Here is a 16,670-nt window from a genome sequence, read left to right as displayed (position 1 = left end):
TGGACTGTAGATATTATGCATTTTCACACACACACAAACCTCCACCTTTAAGTCAGCAATTATTTCTTACCTCTGGTTTTACTCTACGAAGGGCCCAGACAGCATGCAAACTCTGAACGGTGTCATAGGTCATCACAATGGAAGGCTCCTCATTGAGGAACACAATGCGCAGTGTGTAATCAGCAACATACTGTACTCTAGCCGAGCCAAACACACCTGCTAGAGAAGTAGCGCTCAGGTTAACCCCATCTAAATCAGAAGGACAGTTTCTGTAATAGTGTTATTAATTACACAAAGCTACCATTTCATGTCCCATTTCTGTTGCAACTTTGGTTCTTCCCGTATAGATTCCCACTCTGGGAGTGTTTGGCAGTTAAGAGTATATAGCTACGCAGTCAGACCCAATGGAAAAGGCCACAGTTTGTTGTACCCACGTCATTTCAAAGTAGTGTAAATAAGAGGCATTACCACCTAATGGCTAAGGCACTGGCCTGGGACTCAGGAGACCTGGGTTCTATCTAGCCGGGAACACAATCTAACTCAATCCAAAGGCTAGAAGTTGAAGCTAGACAAATTTAGATTGGAAATAAGGCATACATTTGTAAGTGTAACAATTAGCCATTGGAACAGCTTTACCAAGGGCAGTGGTGACAATTTTTAAATCAAGATTGGATGTTTTTCTAAAAGCTCTGCTCTAGGAATTGCTCTGGGGCAGGTCTCTGGCCTGTGTTATACAGGAGGTCAGACCAGACGATGACAATGGTCTTTCTGGCCTTGGAATCTATTAATCTTTTCCCAGCTCTGTCAATGGTTTGCTGGGTCACCTTGGACATGTCCCCAATCTCTTCCTCAGTTTCCCCTTCTGTTAAACAGGGATAATGATGCTGACTTCCTTTGTAGAGTGCTTTGAGATATACAGCTGAAAAGCACATCACTATATCTCCATGGGGTTCCTGGCCCTCCCCAGTGCTGGGGTTTTGCTACTGGCCCATCCCTTTCCTGCCCCCTCCCTTTTTGTGGGACACAGCTCGCTCTGGCCTCTAGCTGTTACCATGAGAGATGGTGCTGTGAATGGGAGGCATCTCCTCCTACACCCCCACTGTCCTGCCTGGAATAGAGGAGAGGGAATAGGCTGGGGATGCAACTTCAAATGGGAGTTGAATGTTGGGATGACAGGCACCCCCTCCCCACATTTCTCCCTACCACCAACCTCCCATATCCCCCACTCTGACAACTTCCTCCTGGCTTGAACCCCCTGCAAACCCCTTTCCCCTCCCTGCCCAGGGTAGGCCAGAACTCACAGTGCATGGCTGCTCAGGGATGTCTAAGGCACGGACAAACTGGGCACCTGTTCAGGACCCCCTGCAGAAAGGGAGCCCCGGCAGTGATGTGTTTAAAAATAAAATTATCTAGTCTTGACACACATTGAACCCCATGTGCTTCAGGAAACTGAACTTTCAGATGTCATTCGCGACTTTGTGCCCATAAATCCAGACAGTGATGTTTCTAAAGCAGCCAAACACACGTAAAACTTTCTATTACCATTATGTTGTGTTTTTTAAGGCAAGAATTCCTATTTATTTCCTACCATAATATGGTGGAGGCCCCAATTAAGATGGCCCCATGGGTGCTCAAACCACCTCAAATTTAGACCACTATCCCACCCCACGTCCCCCAAGAGGACTTGCAGCTTTCAAGGCAATCCAAGTAAGCATGTGGATTTTAAAGCACTTAGAATAATTAACCTTTGAACAACAAGCAAAAGTCAATCTTAACTATAGCTATAATTCCACTATAATTTCAAGAAGGATGTAGTTAGCATGGGGAGTCAGCTGCAATGTGCGTATCGTGACTCCAGACCAAGTAACATGCGGGTCAATCACCACAGCTCAATGACAGCAAGGTTTCAAATGTAACCAAGCAAGATAGCCACTCTCTCTTTCCTTTACAGAATCCCTCCTCGGTGGCCAGCCATTGAAAGAGGTCTTTTTAGATACCTTAAATATCCTAAAGCTACAATACCAATTACGGGGTTTGTCTACACCGGTGGTTCTCAACCAGGGATACACATAGCCCTGGGGGTACACAGAGGTCTTCCAGTGTGTATATCAACTTATCTAGATAGTTTTACAACAGGCTACATAAAAAGCACTAGCAAAGTCAGTAGAAACTAAAATGTCATACAGACAATGAGTTGTTTATACTGCTCTATATACTATACACTGAAATGTAAGTAAGTACAATATTTATATTCTAATTGATTTTATAATTATATGCTAAAAATGAGAAAAAGCAATTTTCAGTAAGAGTGTGCTATGACACTTTTGTATTTTATGTCTGATTTTGTAAGCAAGTAGTTTTTAAGTGAGGTGAAACTTGGGGATTCACAAGACGGATCAGACTCCTGAAAGGGGTACAGTAGTCTAGAAAGGATGAGAGCCACTGGTCTACACATATGCATACTATGCAGCAAGCCAGGTTGTAAATCTACACCAACGCACACATGGAATATTTTACTGCACAGCAGCAGAGTCCATGCAGACAGTTAGCATGTGGCAGGCAAGTGCATTGTAGATTTACACCGCAGCTTGCCACAAACTAAGTATTCGTATTGACAAGTCCTAACTGACATGAAATCCTAAATTAATTAACTTAATATAAATTAATTTAATTAACATGGCTACAACAACACTGCATACATGAAATCCTAACAGATAAGCAGCTAAAATAATCCATTTCTAAATTCTTAAAAGAGATATTTGAACATTCATTAGATTGTAATTATAGACTATAAAGACAGGGAAGGTAAACAGTCAATGCTGTATTCAATAATATTGCAGCTGAATGACTCATTTCTATTTATGGATTTTTTATATATATATTTTTTTTTAATTAAAAAAAGATAACCTACCTCCAGACTTACAGACAAGAGGTGTTATCTCATCTAAAGGATGTAGCATACTGAACATAGTGGGCAAAGGTTCTCTGGAAAGGAAATGGAAAAATATATTTAAAAATCAAGTGTTAACAAGCTGTAAAATCTAACAGATGGATCACAAACACCCACTGCAAGTTTAACAGTCAACACCTCAAAAATAAACAAGTGACATATATGTTCCATTAACTATAGATTGTGTGGCTCATCTAATACATCAATAAAAACCCCCAAGCTTTGTTTCTCTAGTACACTTTATCTCTGAGCATCTTAGAAAACAAACTGATATTACTATATAACTTGGAACACTTCACCCTCCACTGACATGATGCAGCTATTTAACAGCACAGAGCAATGCTTAACAGTTCAGAATAGGAAATGAGGAATCCAACTGAAATTGCAAGGGAAATTTAGACAGACATGGAGTTACCAGATAAAAATGTGGCAGAACACAAAGACTGAAGAGCCAAGAGATCTCTACTGACCACAACTAACATGAATGTCAGTTTGAAATCTCATTTGAAAGCTGAACCATTTTGTGTACGACTGCCTTTTTACTACAAAGTGTAAGGCAGGACTAGATTTCAAGTGGTGGTGTGCGTGCTCCAAAGTGCAGTTCTAAACTCTACTATTTTTGAGCTTTTTCCACCAGAAGGACTCCTCTTACACTTAGCACATGCCACAGGGGAAGTTTTCTAAAAAAAAAACATCAATAGGATTAGAGAAAAAGGTTTTCTATTCTTATGGACTTTGATAGCCAGTAACCAAAAAGCAGCTCAGTTTTGTATGTTCAAACTGGATTAGACATGCAGTCCTTATGGAGAACACATGACTTTCACAAGTCAGAAAAAAGTGGAAGTTCTTAATTTAAAACTTTCGAAATGCAGACTGCTAAATGATGGGTCACTCCCTAGCTATTTAGAGCACACTTCTCACTGTGGTATCTCAGCACGGTTAAAAATAAGAACCCATACTCTGGGATGGATGCACACAGCTCCAAGGCAGCTAAGCAAGCCACTCCCTAGGTCCAACCAATGCCGTAACCTGGCTTTATGCCAATGTCAATCATGATGTAAACGGGCGTGCAGGAAACATTGATTTAAATAATTTATTTTAATCCTGCTTTGCATTTGGACTTCTTGTTTTTCCTAAAGAAAAGGTTGATTCTCATTGATTGGTAATCACTAAAATAAGTTGATTGACAAGTATGATTATAGCCTTTACACGACATTCGGTATTTTTTGCTAAACAGGAAGGTTCACTATGTCTATACACATTTATTTAAGCAATTATGCAGCTTAACATACATTTATTCAGATTCTTGATTTTTACTTTTTTTATGATGTTGGGAAATGGTGAACACCAGGTTTCCTATTGTGACAGGGTGCACATGGCCCTGGAAGGCCCCCTGCTGGAGGCCCCATGATACTACCACACTTCACCCCACTCCACCCCACAAAAGGAGCAGTGAAGGTCAGTTTTAGAGAGGCTGGACTAAAGCAGCCAATTCGATAAAAGGATCAGATAAAAGGAGCTGCTAGGCCTGAGCAGGTCAGTTCCTGGCTGGGACTAGAGGAGTGAGGAAGGGTGCTCCTTGCTGGTCAGAGGAGCTCGAGAGAGAACCAGGTGGCATTGGCATTCAGTGAGGAGGAAGAAGATCTGAGAACTTCTGCCCCAAGGTAAGGGGAAAGAGAAGAGGGCTACATGGGAGAAGGCCCAGGAAATAGCATCAACTAATTAAAGGCAGCGGTATGTGGATGGTGTTTATAGGGTTCCTGGGTTTGGACCTGGAACAATGGGCAGGCCCAGGTTACCCCACCGGCCACTGGGAAAGTGACCTAAGCCCTGAGAAGAGAGCAAGGCTCTGTTGGAAAGCCTAAGTGAAGAACAGGATTTAAAGGGCCCAGAGACAGGGCTGAAGACTCTAACAAGGGCACACCAATAGTCCTCGTTGGACCTTTGTTACCCCAGAAGGGGTTCACCCATTTGACTGTGTGACTTGGCCAGAGGGCTGAGCCACTGAAGACCTGCCTAGCGAAATCAGCAACCTACAAGGGACACATAGGAGTGGGAAAGCTTGCAGTACCACACCTAGCCATTAGGAGGCACCTGAGATGAGTGCCCCCACCACGCTTATTTACAAGAATGTTTTTTTATTCTTGATTTGAATCAAGCTGCATTTGGTGGAAATTTGAATTCAATTAAAACAGCACAAAAACAGCATTTTACAATTATTTTTATTAAATAAACCTACCCTAAAAGTCCTGGATACCAGCTTATTTTTTTAACCATCCAGACATGTTTTGCATTTAAAACTAACTGGTTCTTTAAATAAAAGTAGTATTACCTGTAGTTAGCGAATTGAATGGACTGTTCTGGTCACCATGTTTTTCAAGATTTTAGAACCAGATGATCTCATTCTCATTCAGAGATGGGAAAAGGAAAACAAGCTTCCTTGTTTTTTTAAACTCCTAATTGGTTTCTCAACTTTGAATGAGCTAGTTGAATAAAGTGAAAGGAAGAAAATATTTTCTCTGCACATGCCAACGTTCTGCAGAAGAGGCAACTACTGTCAAAAGCTGTTAAGCACTTCAACAAACTCTGGTCCTAGGTGCTTAGCCAGTGACTCCCACCAGTTCAGTGGTTTGACTTCCTTTAAAAGTTCAGTAGCAAACATGTACTACTTGAATATGGATTTTTAATTGACTATAAATGACTTTAATATACTGTAGTAAGCTTAGGCCTTAACACAGCCTGTCAATTTAAAACTTAATTTTAAATAGGCTTATTTTTAGAAAGAAAAATGTATTTAAAAATCCATTTTTTTTATTTCTGATAATTATCCATCCTGCTTTACGCCTATTGATTGGGGGCAGAATCCTAATCCATCCCTGGCTGTGTTGACGGAGGAAAGCACACACTGAGGTCAGAGAAGGGGTTCTCAGGCTGATCCCCAGTGTCCTGGAGTTAGGGAAGGAGCCAGCTGCTCTTTCTTCGTCTATTCCTGACTGAATTTCCCAACCACCACCATTACTGTGACCGCAGTCCCAGGGCAAAAGATCACAGAACCTCGTAATAATAAGGTCTGGTAAAATATTACTCTGCCTCCCCTGAAGCTATGCGAAAAGAGGCTCGGACCTTTGTCAGGCCGCAGGATCATCCCCAGCCTCTACAAGCCTCTCCCTTCAAATTCTTGATATTCCACCCAGCTTCCAAGCCCTTCTGACCAACTCCCCAAAAGCCCTGACCCCTTTCAGATGCTTAAACCCCACCTCCTGTACTGCCAAATGTCCTAATAAATAGGGTGCAGAGGCCTAAGTAGTGGTGAGAGCCCGGAAATGGTGCACAACTGGGAATGGAGAGTTGCCAGGGAGATGTATCCAGTTTACATATATGTATCCAAGGTAGATAAATATAAGACTGTGCTGACACGTCCCATGGCATGTAGGGTACACGTAGCTACACGCTGCAGTGAAGGGCCCTACCATCTACATGCTATTTATACTCATGCTAGTTGTGTGTCCATTGTCTGCACCCTGCACATCGCTGTAAATGTCAATGTAACCCAAGACAGCCCTAACACCTTCGCCTACATTTGCTTAACAGTGCTACAGTAATTGGAGCTGTACAAACAGCTTTATCAACATTTTTATTCCCCTCACCCACCCCCGCAAGCCTTAACATGTAGCCAGATACGTAGCAGTGCAGCCCTAGCCACCAGACTAAGCCATGCAGCAAGTTATCTGTGGGAGTTTTCCTTACAGACACAAGGTGGATGAAGTAATCCATTTACAATTTTTAACACCTACTTTATACACTAACATTTTTAATGCACAATTAAAGTGGAGTTTTAAATATAAAGAGGCAAGAAGTGCTTGACCTTACCTCAACAAAACTACCATACCCCTACGTTCCTGCTGGCTGCTCTCTCTCCACACGCACAGACCACAGACACCTTCCCATTGCCAAATACACCTCAACTCTTCCCTTGTGGTATGTGCGTTACAAGATAGGCTTTAATTTCATAACGGAGCCCACACTGACATCTCACCAAGGAGGGTCTTGCACCAGGAGATCAGGAGCAGAGCAGAGTCTCCAGCTCATGTAAGGAGGGATATTGCCTCCAGAAGCTGAAAGTCTAATACTGTGTTTGACGCGTGCAAAGGAGTGTGATGGCAGGGTTCAGACCAACGTGGGCACAGTAACCGAGAATGTCTTTACTCTTTCCACACTTCCATACTAAATCTTACTTGTGCATGGAATGGGGACATAACTCAACATGTCCCAATGCCCTGATGCATTTCGTCATCACTTTGGTAGAGAGCAACACTTGTACTAAAAGGACAGTTAAAATTTCATCTCACTGCTTTAGATTAGACAACTTATTCCACAACACAACAAAGACACTCAGCAACCACTCTCACTACATACCTGGGTGGACTCAGAGGGACTTCGTGTGAAGTGCTGCTGCGTTCAAACAACAAGCCATATTTTGTTGGCCAGACATTTGCTACCTACAAAAGACAAATATTTTAAAAACTGAATGGCTCATATTTAAAATGCTCCTGCACTTGAGCATCCAGTTACTGTAAAACCAAAACATTTAACCATTGTTTCGGGCAGAATGCAATGTTATATATGTAATACAAAATACCTTCTCAAAATACGATGACAATGTATCTGTGCTTTACCACATCCTACTTCTGAACACAACCAATATACAAATCTGACAACATACCAAGAACAAGAGTATAGGTCATTTGATTAGTGTTAGACTGACAGCGGCTCAAGAGAAATATGCAAAAAAGCCATATTTTCTGACTTATATGAAAATTTTGGCCTCTATCTAAAGGTTTTGTACTGTGACCCATCATTGTAGTATCCGAGTATCTTCCATGTAAAATAGACTGGCAATAACATTGTTCATAGTGGGCTTCACAGAGTCTGGCTTTTTTTTTTTTGCAGGTTAGAATAAGGAATAGAAAAAAGTCTTCCAAGTCTCAGTCCAACATCCAATCCACTAAGCCATACCCACTTCTGCTTTGTCACACCCTCACTTGTTAGTACAATTATTAAAAATTCACACCAAGGATTACTAGATTATAGCTATGTTTCAAGCACCATCCACACCAAAAGACAAATGAGGAACAACTACTACAACACACACAACAACGACATGCACATTAAAATAAATGAGAACATTTAGAAAAGAAAATACTTACCTGAAAAGGTAAGGAAGCAATGTAATCCTTTCCTTCTATACTATGAACATTTATGCAGGAGCTTTGCAATATGCAGATACATTTTTCTACTATTTCATCACTATCTGAAATTGGGGAAGAACACAAAAATAATTTTTAGCTCTACCATCAAGTTTCTCTATACACAAAGTAGGGACTTTTGTTATTAGCTGTGCAATTCTAAAATGGTTGGTTAACTTCTGTTGTCATAAGTGGGCCTACAAATTTACCCAAATTGTGAGTGTAACTGTAAAAAGTATGTAACAGTTCATAAGACCTTACAATAACCTCTAACAATAAATGTTGATGGGAAAAAGTAAGAAGAGAGATAGACTAATTGAATTAGTCTAAACAAAAGGCTCAAGTTAATAAGATTCAAGGACTGAAATTATGCTTTTTAAAAACAGGAGATGTGGAGCCAGACGTTAATGAGTCGAACTGGTATGTTAGATATTAGATTTAATTGGTGACCAGATAATGAGAGGATGGGCTATTCCACCCATCACTCCCTTTTGGGTCCTTACGTGAAAGAGATTTTGTGGGGAAAGTATGGGGAAAAAAACCCACAAGAACAAAAAGAAGAACAGACAGAAAGAGCAGACAGAGGCTACTGGAGTGAGCTACACCATCATAGCTATCACCCCTCCACCATTTCCTGGACACCAGGCCTTCATCATCCTGATCCTGAGTGGTCACCTGACCAGAATGGGCCAGAGAGAGAGAGAGGGACCCAGACAACACTGTCACCCCTACCAGCTCCAGCTGAATCCCAAAATGCTAATTGGAATGACAGTTATAACTATCTCTGATACCGTCTAAGAGACTGTCAGACAAGGGGCTTTTCCTTCTAAAATCGGTCTACAGCCAAAGGGAAAGGAAACAAGGGATGTTGGTACAATGAAAGCCTTACTTAATACTTTACATTTCAAATGCTTTAACTGTTTTTCCCTCTTTTCTGTATCTTTAATAAAAGGATTTTAAAAGGTGTGTTTGCCATGGTGTCAAGCAGCCTGAAGTGTCCATATCAAGCCCCAGACCTTGTTTAACACCTTTGGCCCATATATCCCATCTCAATTACTACAACACTTCCCAAATCAAGAAAATTAAACTCAGATAAAATAGTACTTTGGCAGTAAAGTAAAATATGAATGAAACTTACTGTCAACTTTCTCAGATTTTTCCTGTCTTACAGTGAAATCACACCACAAAGCCTAAAAACCAAAAATATTATGCAGTTACTTATGAAAGACAAGCTGGTATTAATACCAAATTCTCTTTTTTAATTTTAAGTTGTAACGGAATATCCCCCTGCTCCAAGAGAGGTTTTAAGCCACATTTCAGTTGACTAGTATTGATTAGCTCAGTGGTTCCCAAACTCGTTCTGCTGCTTGTGCAGGGAAAGCCCCTGACGGGCCGGGCTGGTTTGTTTACCTGCCACGTCCGCATGTTCGGCCAATCGCGGCTCACAGTGGCCGCGGTTCGCTGCTCCAGGCTAATGGGAGGTGCTGGAAGTGGCAGCCAGTACGTCCCTCGGCCCGCGCAGCTTCCCACAGCTCCCATTGGCCTGCAGCAGCGAACCACGGACAAACCTGCGGACACGGCAGGTAAACAAACCGGCCCGGCCCGGCAGGGGCTTTCCCTGCACAAGCGGCGGACCAAGTTTGGGAACCACTGGATTAACTAATATGCAGCCATTCAATGGCTAGAATTTCAGAGTTCATACCTGTAGAACAGGGCTGTCAACAGTGAAAGCCTTATAAACAGCAGATGCTTGGCTTTTACTTCCTTTGCTCCAAATGACCATATTGCCAGCCACATACAGTTCTTCATCATATTCCACTTCTTCTCCAACATCACTGACACCTCTCCTTAAAAGCCAACTTTCCTGAAAACCAAGAGGATTAAAAAAAGTCACAACTTCCTCTCAGTGGTGGGCTGATAGACTCAAAGCTAGTGTGATCTGAAAGGGTGGCATAACTTTATTTTATAAATTAATCAAATCAAGATTTGGGGCGACATTGCAGAGCAGACTGGATTTTTGTTTCAACTTCTAGTTTTCCCTGTTTTAAAAAAAATATTCCACACACAGAGAAAAATCTGAACTCACAACCGGATACGAGATCAAATCTAGTGTGCCAGACGGAGAACACAGACAACCTTCTGTTTATCGGGGAGTGCTGTGTCTACTATCCTTGCTCCACACTAACAGAAAATCCAACCAGGAAGACACCTCAGGAACCTTCTGTCAGGAAACCCACTCGATTTTCCTGCTTTGTTCATGGTGTGCTTGGGCTGTCTTTGCATGGCTTTTTTTTTTTTTTTTTTTTTTTTTTTTAAAGTGAGCTGGAGGGAAGTCTGCAGTCCTCAGTGCATTTGCCTGAATCCTGATCAGAGTAGAACAACAATCATATCACAAACCTGTCACACAAACAATTTTTCCTGATGTGTGTGTGCGCGCTGTGACAGGATTTGAGCGGGGCTGGAACGAGCCTGGCAATGATGTGAGAAGCTCCAGTCCTCATGTGAATTAGCAGCTTAGAGCCTTACCTGGGGTGGAACCCCTCTGACTGGCTGCCTTCCCCACATCCTGGGGCAGAATCACCAGAGCTGCTGATTGAAAAGCTCCCTCTCCTGCAACCTGACGCCATTTCACAGGAGGGCATGAGGGAGCAGAAAAAGCCTGCAGCTCAGCCTCCTGTGAGCAACAAGGAAGGCTCCTCTGCTCCTCCCTGCAACACCCAGCCTAGGGACAGGGTGGGGTGAAGAGCCCCTGAAGATGCTCCCCCTGCCTGCAAGGCTGAATAGGAACCCCAGTGCAGCACCTCCCAGACCTGGGTGAGGAGCCTCAGGAGTAAACGTGAACCTGGGGGGCTGAAGGAGGGACTGAACCGAGGTGGAGACTGGGGGACAGAATTGATCTGGAGGTTGAGGAGCAGAATTAGCTTCTGGGTAAGAGATGGGAAGATGTGACAGTCAGGGTTTTGTTTTTTCGGCCAATCCATGATTTTTGGGGTCTGACTCATGAATCTTGATCTCTTGAGGCTGGCAATACTGCAATGGGACTACACAGCTGCTTATAGTTAGGCAGGCATTTAACCATTTTGCTGACGTGGGCCATATAATAGCAAGTCAAAATATCAATACCTTTTTATACCCACAGAAGGGAAATAGTGCATTAGAGTGTGCTCTCTCTTTTTAATTCATAAACTGCTTGAAGAATACAATCCACTATTCCATTTTTCTCTTGGAGAGGATTGCATAAGTCTAGCATTGCCTCATTTCAGGACATATTGTGCACACAGAAAAGGAGTACTTGTGGCACCTTAGAGACTAACCAATTTATTTGAGCATAAGCTTTCGTGAGCTACAGCTCACTTCATCGGATGCATACTGTATGCATCCGATGAAGTGGGCTGTAGCTCACGAAAGCTTATGCTCAAATAAATTGGTTAGTCTCTAAGGTGCCACAAGTTCTCCTTTTCTTTTTGCGAATACAGACTAACACGGCTGCTACTCTGAAACCTGTCATTGTGCACATAGTTTACTAAAGACATTTTGCTCCAGCTCTTTTTCTAATATTCAAGTGTCTATTTTAATGACTAAAATAAATGCTGAATCAGGACACACAACTTTACCTTCTGTTTTTCATGGATTGTAACCTCCTGAAGGGATCCCACCAAACCAGCAGCTCCATCAGAGGACCATAGCTCAGAGGCTGGCTGCAGCTGCCGAAGTTGAAGGTTCAGGGCATTAGGGTGGTGCTTGCAGTGGTCACGGCCAAAAGGAACAAACTCCTGCAAATCCCCTGCTGCTATCATCGTTACCCTCTCTTCATAGTTGTTCGACATGGGTTCCAAATATCAACATTATTTCTGAAGCAAAAACAGAACACTGGTCTGTCTCAATGGCCATTTATAAGCTGTAAAGCATGCGACTTACCCTTATTACATATTGCAATCAAACTTTTCTATATAAAACTTAATTTTCATTAAAAACAAATAAATAAATATAATGGTTCAAAGTCTTTTATTGCTTGTAGTGTGTAATTCTAATAGGTAATGTTATCAGTTATTTCTATTTTAACTTGCATCTCCTTTATAATGCCAAAACTCAGTCTACTAATATTAAGGGGTGAGGACAAGAGAAGGAAAACAATTAAGATGATTTCAACTGATTTTAATTCTAGTGGTAGCTATGTTTCTAAGGCCTGGTCTACAATAGGAAATTAGGTCAGTGGAACTATGTCACTCAGGAAGTGACAAATCCACACCCCTGAGGAACACAGTTAGCTGACCTCCCCCCTGGTGTAGACAGCGCTAGGCCTACAGGAGAAAGCTACCACCTCTTGGGGAGGTGGAGTACCTACACCGAGGGGTAGACATAGGTAGTGTCCTCACTGAAGTGCTGTTGCATTTTAAGCGAAGACAAGCCCTAAGTATAAGACTCCTATCACTGCGGCATCTGAAGGCCTCTGCAAATTCCTACCCAATGATCTTGTGTTTTGCTACGTGCAGGTATTTTAAAAGCTGTGAGGTATGTAAAGTCAGAGGCAAGCAACCATTCAAACACAGAAACATTCATTGGCCTAATTTTATTTTAGCTTCAGTAATGACTGAGTCACAGTAATGTCTCCATAATCAAAGCTAGAAGGTAATTTCCATTATAAGCCAGGATTTTCGGCCCGTACCTTTTTTCAAAGGTCTTTCTCCATTGTATTTTTCACACCAGAACTAGTTATGAGGCTTTGCAGAATGGAGTGCTTTTCTGCTTTTCAGATAAAGCGACGACACCCTTGGCCCGTGAACACGCAAGTCAAAGTGACGTGTTCTAACAATTTCAGACTTGACTTAGATGGCTAATTCTCACGAAGAACTAGCGCATAGGAACAAGGCTTGAGAAGTCTGTAAGGCACCTACCCAGCAGTACTCCCCTTACCTCTACACTAAAAGGGGAACAGTGCTAGTAAGAAGCCCAGCCCCATCTTCCCGCAGTTGCTGGGATTCCTACCAAGATGCAGTGCCTGGTTCTAGTTTGGAGGCACCATCTTTTATAGGAGACTCTGATTAATAAATATCGGGTGTATTGTAAGCTTTCTGGGACAGGAACCACATTTTCATGTAGGTTTGTGCAGCACCTAACACAACAAGAGCCCCATGCTATCATCCTCTTCTCCTGCAAATAGTTCCAGCGTCTGCCTCTGCTGATGCCCTGGGTTTCCCTCACAGCAGCAGAATGAAAGTGACACAAATCTGATCAGTTTCGCTGCCGCTCACAGAGATAAGATATACCTTTAAAATATTCAGCAACAAATATGAGAGTTTTTTAAAAACAGGCAGGGCACAGTCTCACTCAGGCGGGGGGGCACACGCGGGGCACGGTCGGTCTCTCTCTCGGGGGGCACAGGCAGGGCACGGTCTCTCTCTTGGGGTGGGGGGGCACAGTCAGTCCCTCAGGGATTGGGGGGGGCACACATGGGGCATGGTTGGTCTCTCCGGGCAGGGGGGCACGGTCAGTCTCTCTCAGGACAGGGGGGGACGCTCGGGGCACGGTCGGTGTCTCTCTCTCTCTGTCTCGGGGGGGCACACGCAGGGCACGGTCAGTCTCTTGGGGTGGGGGGGGCACGGTCGGTCTCTTTCTCTCGGGGGGGTCGGGGGGCACGCACAGGGCGCGGTCGGTCTCTTTCTCTCGGGGGGCACGCGCGGGGCACGGTCGGTCTCTTTTCTCGGGGGGCACGCGCGGGGCACGGTCGGTCTCTTTCTCTCGGGGGGGGGCCGGGGGGGCACGGTCGGTGTCGCGGGGGGGGGGGGGGGGTCTGTCCCGTCTGGCTGGCAAGTCCCGGCGCGGGGGGGGGGGGCACGAACCTGCGTGACACGGGAAGGGCGGTCGGTCTCTCTCGGGGGGGGGGGCCGGGGGGACACGCGCGGGGCACGGTCGGTCTCTCTCGGGGGGGGGCCGGGGGGGCACGCGCGGGGCACGGTCGGTCTCTCTCGGGGGGGGGGCCGGGGGGGCACGCGCGGGGCACGGTCGGTCTCTCTCGGGGGGGGGCCGGGGGGGCACGCGCGGGGCACGGTCGGTCTCTCTCGGGGGGGGGGCCGGGGGGGCACGCGCGGGGCACGGTCGGTCTCTCTCGGGGGGGGCCGGGGGGGGGCACGCGCGGGGCACGGTCGGTCTCTCTCGGGGGGGGCCGGGGGGGGGCACGCGCGGGGCACGGTCGGTCTCTCTCGGGGGGGGATCGGGGGGGCCCGCGCGGAGCACGGTCGGTCTCTCTCGGGGGGGGGGCCGGGGGGACACGCGCGGGGCACGGTCGGTCTCTCTCGGGGGGGGGCCGGGGGGGGCACGCGCGGGGCACGGTCGGTCTCTCTCGGGGGGGGCCGGGGGGGGCACGCGCGGGGCACGGTCGGTCTCTCTCGGGGGGGGGGGGCCGGGGGGGCCCGCGCGGAGCACGGTCGGTCTCTCGGGGGGGGGGGGCCGGGGGGACACGCGCGGGGCACGGTCGGTCTCTCTCGGGGGGGGGGGCCGGGGGGACACGCGCGGGGCACGGTCGGTCTCTCTCGGGGGGGGGGGCCGGGGGGGCACGCGCGGGGCACGGTCGGTCTCTCTCGGGGGGGGGGCCGGGGGGGCACGCGCGGGGCACGGTCAGTCTCTCTCGGGGGGGCTGGGGAGGGGCACGGTCGGTGTCGCGGGGGGGGGTCTGTCCCGTCTGGCTGGCAGGTCCCGGCGCGGGGCGGAACGAACCTGCGTGACACGGGAAGGGCGGTCGGGCGGGCGGCGGCGAGTCCGGCTCCTGCGGCTCTTCCCCGTGTGTCTCCGGCAGCGCAGCGCGACGCCCAGCGACTCCTCACACGGGCGCGGCCATTTTGGAACTCCCATCACCCCCCGCGGCGCCCGGCCCGGCGGCCTGTCTCGCGGCGCGGCGCGGGGCGCGGGGCGGGGCGGGGCGGGAGGAGGAGCGGGTGCCGTCCCCGTGGCGGCGGGGAGTATCCAGGGCACACGGGAACCTGGGCCGGCACCTCCCCGGGGACGCGGTGGGAGCTGCCGAAGCGGTCGCTGGAGATTTCCCGCGGCGGAGGGCACACCGCCGCCGTCACCGCCGCCGCCACGGGCCGTGTCTGCCGTCCCGCGGGTCCGGCTTCCGGAGCGGAGCAGATCCGGCTCGCTGCAGCAGTCATGCCCCAGGCGGTCCCTCCGCAGGAGTCGCACAGGTGGGGCTTGCGCTCCTGTCCCGAGATTTCCCTCAGATTTCCCCCGTTGGTCCTTAAACCGGCGTTTCCCGCCTTTTTTGAAAGCTGATTCCCCACCCTCAGAAGAATGAAACCCGTCACACCCGCCCTCTAGCCCCCGGGGTTGTGACAGGGTTGCCTGAAATGAGCAGGCACTCGCAGCAAGTCTGTCCATCTCCCTGGGGCTCTGCCTCTCCTTCCTAATGTGTTTGGATGGGCAGTGAAATAATTCATTACGCTGACATTTAGAGTATCCTCACTGTCATCCGATTTAGCGCTCCTGACAATGAACAGGGCAAGTCACACTGTCCTCCCAGGCTCTCCCCGAACTCGCGTCCATTACACTGGAGCACATTTTCCAGGTTTTTTCTGGAGCCATAATAGCTAGCGGCCAACTCTCGGTTTTATTGCGAGTCTCATCATGCTTTGTGGTTTTCTTAAAGCCCCAGCTCCTGGAGTTCTGTGATTACAGGAGAAACTCATCTCTCATTTGAAAATAAATACAGAAGTTTCTTGCCCTCATGGCTGACAGCAGGAGGCAAATAAAAGGAATCCAAAGTTTTGTTGTTGTTTTTAAAACTCATAATTTTTTAACCCCTGTGGTCAGTAATACTGAGACACTCACTTCTTTTTTAATTGAAAGCAGGAGACTCTGAAGAACCACAGAGAGGCTTTTTCCCCTCATGTGCATTAGCACTTCTCAAAGAGGAGTCCAAACCACTGCCACAAGGGCAGCAGCAGCAGGTCGGGATATGAATTATGCCCCATTGGTCACGCTGTGTGCCACCCAGGACTGTGTCTGCTGCCTGTGGATCCTTCAAATCAACTCCTTCCTGACTGCTATCAGCTAAAGGAGCTCCCCATAGGAGCTATACCTCGCTAGCCCTCACTCAGTGTCTCACCTGCTTTGAGTATCCTTCTCCATTTGTTTCCTTCCCTGCCTTCTACAGAGCTCCTGTTCTTACTGTTTAGTTGATGTCCTCTGCCTTTCAATTGCCACTGCCCTGGGAGCACTGCTGAGGTGCTGTTCTCTGCACTCTGGAGGCCTCCAAAGAAATCTGCTCCTCTGGCCAAGGCTTTATTTCTTTTGCTTTGGCATTTCTGCATCCCTTTGTTTCAGTTCATTGCCTCAAGGCATCAGCTCTCTGTGCACTTCATTCATCTTTGAAGCTTCTTGCTTTGAGCTTTGTTTTTTGAGCAGATAAAAATGGTCAGACCATATCATAACAGGGGTCTGTCTCGTGCCATGTCTTGTCTTTGATGGGGCCAGAAGTT

At 46.8% G+C, this 16,670-nt stretch overlaps 1 protein-coding gene across 9 annotated transcripts in view; it reads right to left on the bottom strand.

Moving 5' to 3' along the window:
* The window catches only part of ANAPC1 (anaphase promoting complex subunit 1), a 68,235-nt gene extending 53,179 nt beyond the window's left edge, over window positions 1–15,056 (bottom strand). Inside the window, exons 1-8 of one of the 9 annotated variants that reach the window (XM_037896332.2) lie at window positions 14,911–15,056; window positions 11,811–12,047; window positions 9,899–10,060; window positions 9,335–9,386; window positions 8,158–8,261; window positions 7,367–7,449; window positions 2,912–2,985; window positions 71–249 (exon numbers count right to left, since the gene is read on the bottom strand). In XM_037896332.2, coding sequence (XP_037752260.1) covers window positions 71–249; window positions 2,912–2,985; window positions 7,367–7,449; window positions 8,158–8,261; window positions 9,335–9,386; window positions 9,899–10,060; window positions 11,811–12,023 — 867 coding nt within the window. In that variant the 5' untranslated portion in view covers window positions 12,024–12,047; window positions 14,911–15,056. Of the gene's footprint in view, window positions 1–70; window positions 250–1,301; window positions 1,324–2,911; window positions 2,986–7,366; window positions 7,450–8,157; window positions 8,262–9,334; window positions 9,387–9,898; window positions 10,061–10,332; window positions 11,483–11,810; window positions 12,048–14,036; window positions 14,057–14,910 lie in introns of those variants that run through there. The other 8 variants (XM_037896335.2, XM_037896336.2, XM_037896334.2 and 5 more) reach the window with 8 other exon arrangements.
* Between the last annotated feature and the right edge of the window lie 1,614 nt (window positions 15,057–16,670).

Source organism: Chelonia mydas, chromosome 3 (genome assembly GCF_015237465.2).
Source record: "Chelonia mydas isolate rCheMyd1 chromosome 3, rCheMyd1.pri.v2, whole genome shotgun sequence".
Classification (NCBI taxonomy): domain Eukaryota; kingdom Metazoa; phylum Chordata; order Testudines; family Cheloniidae; genus Chelonia; species Chelonia mydas.
The sequence above is the reverse complement of the archived record's forward strand: the minus strand, read 5'-3'. Positions and strand labels throughout refer to the sequence as shown.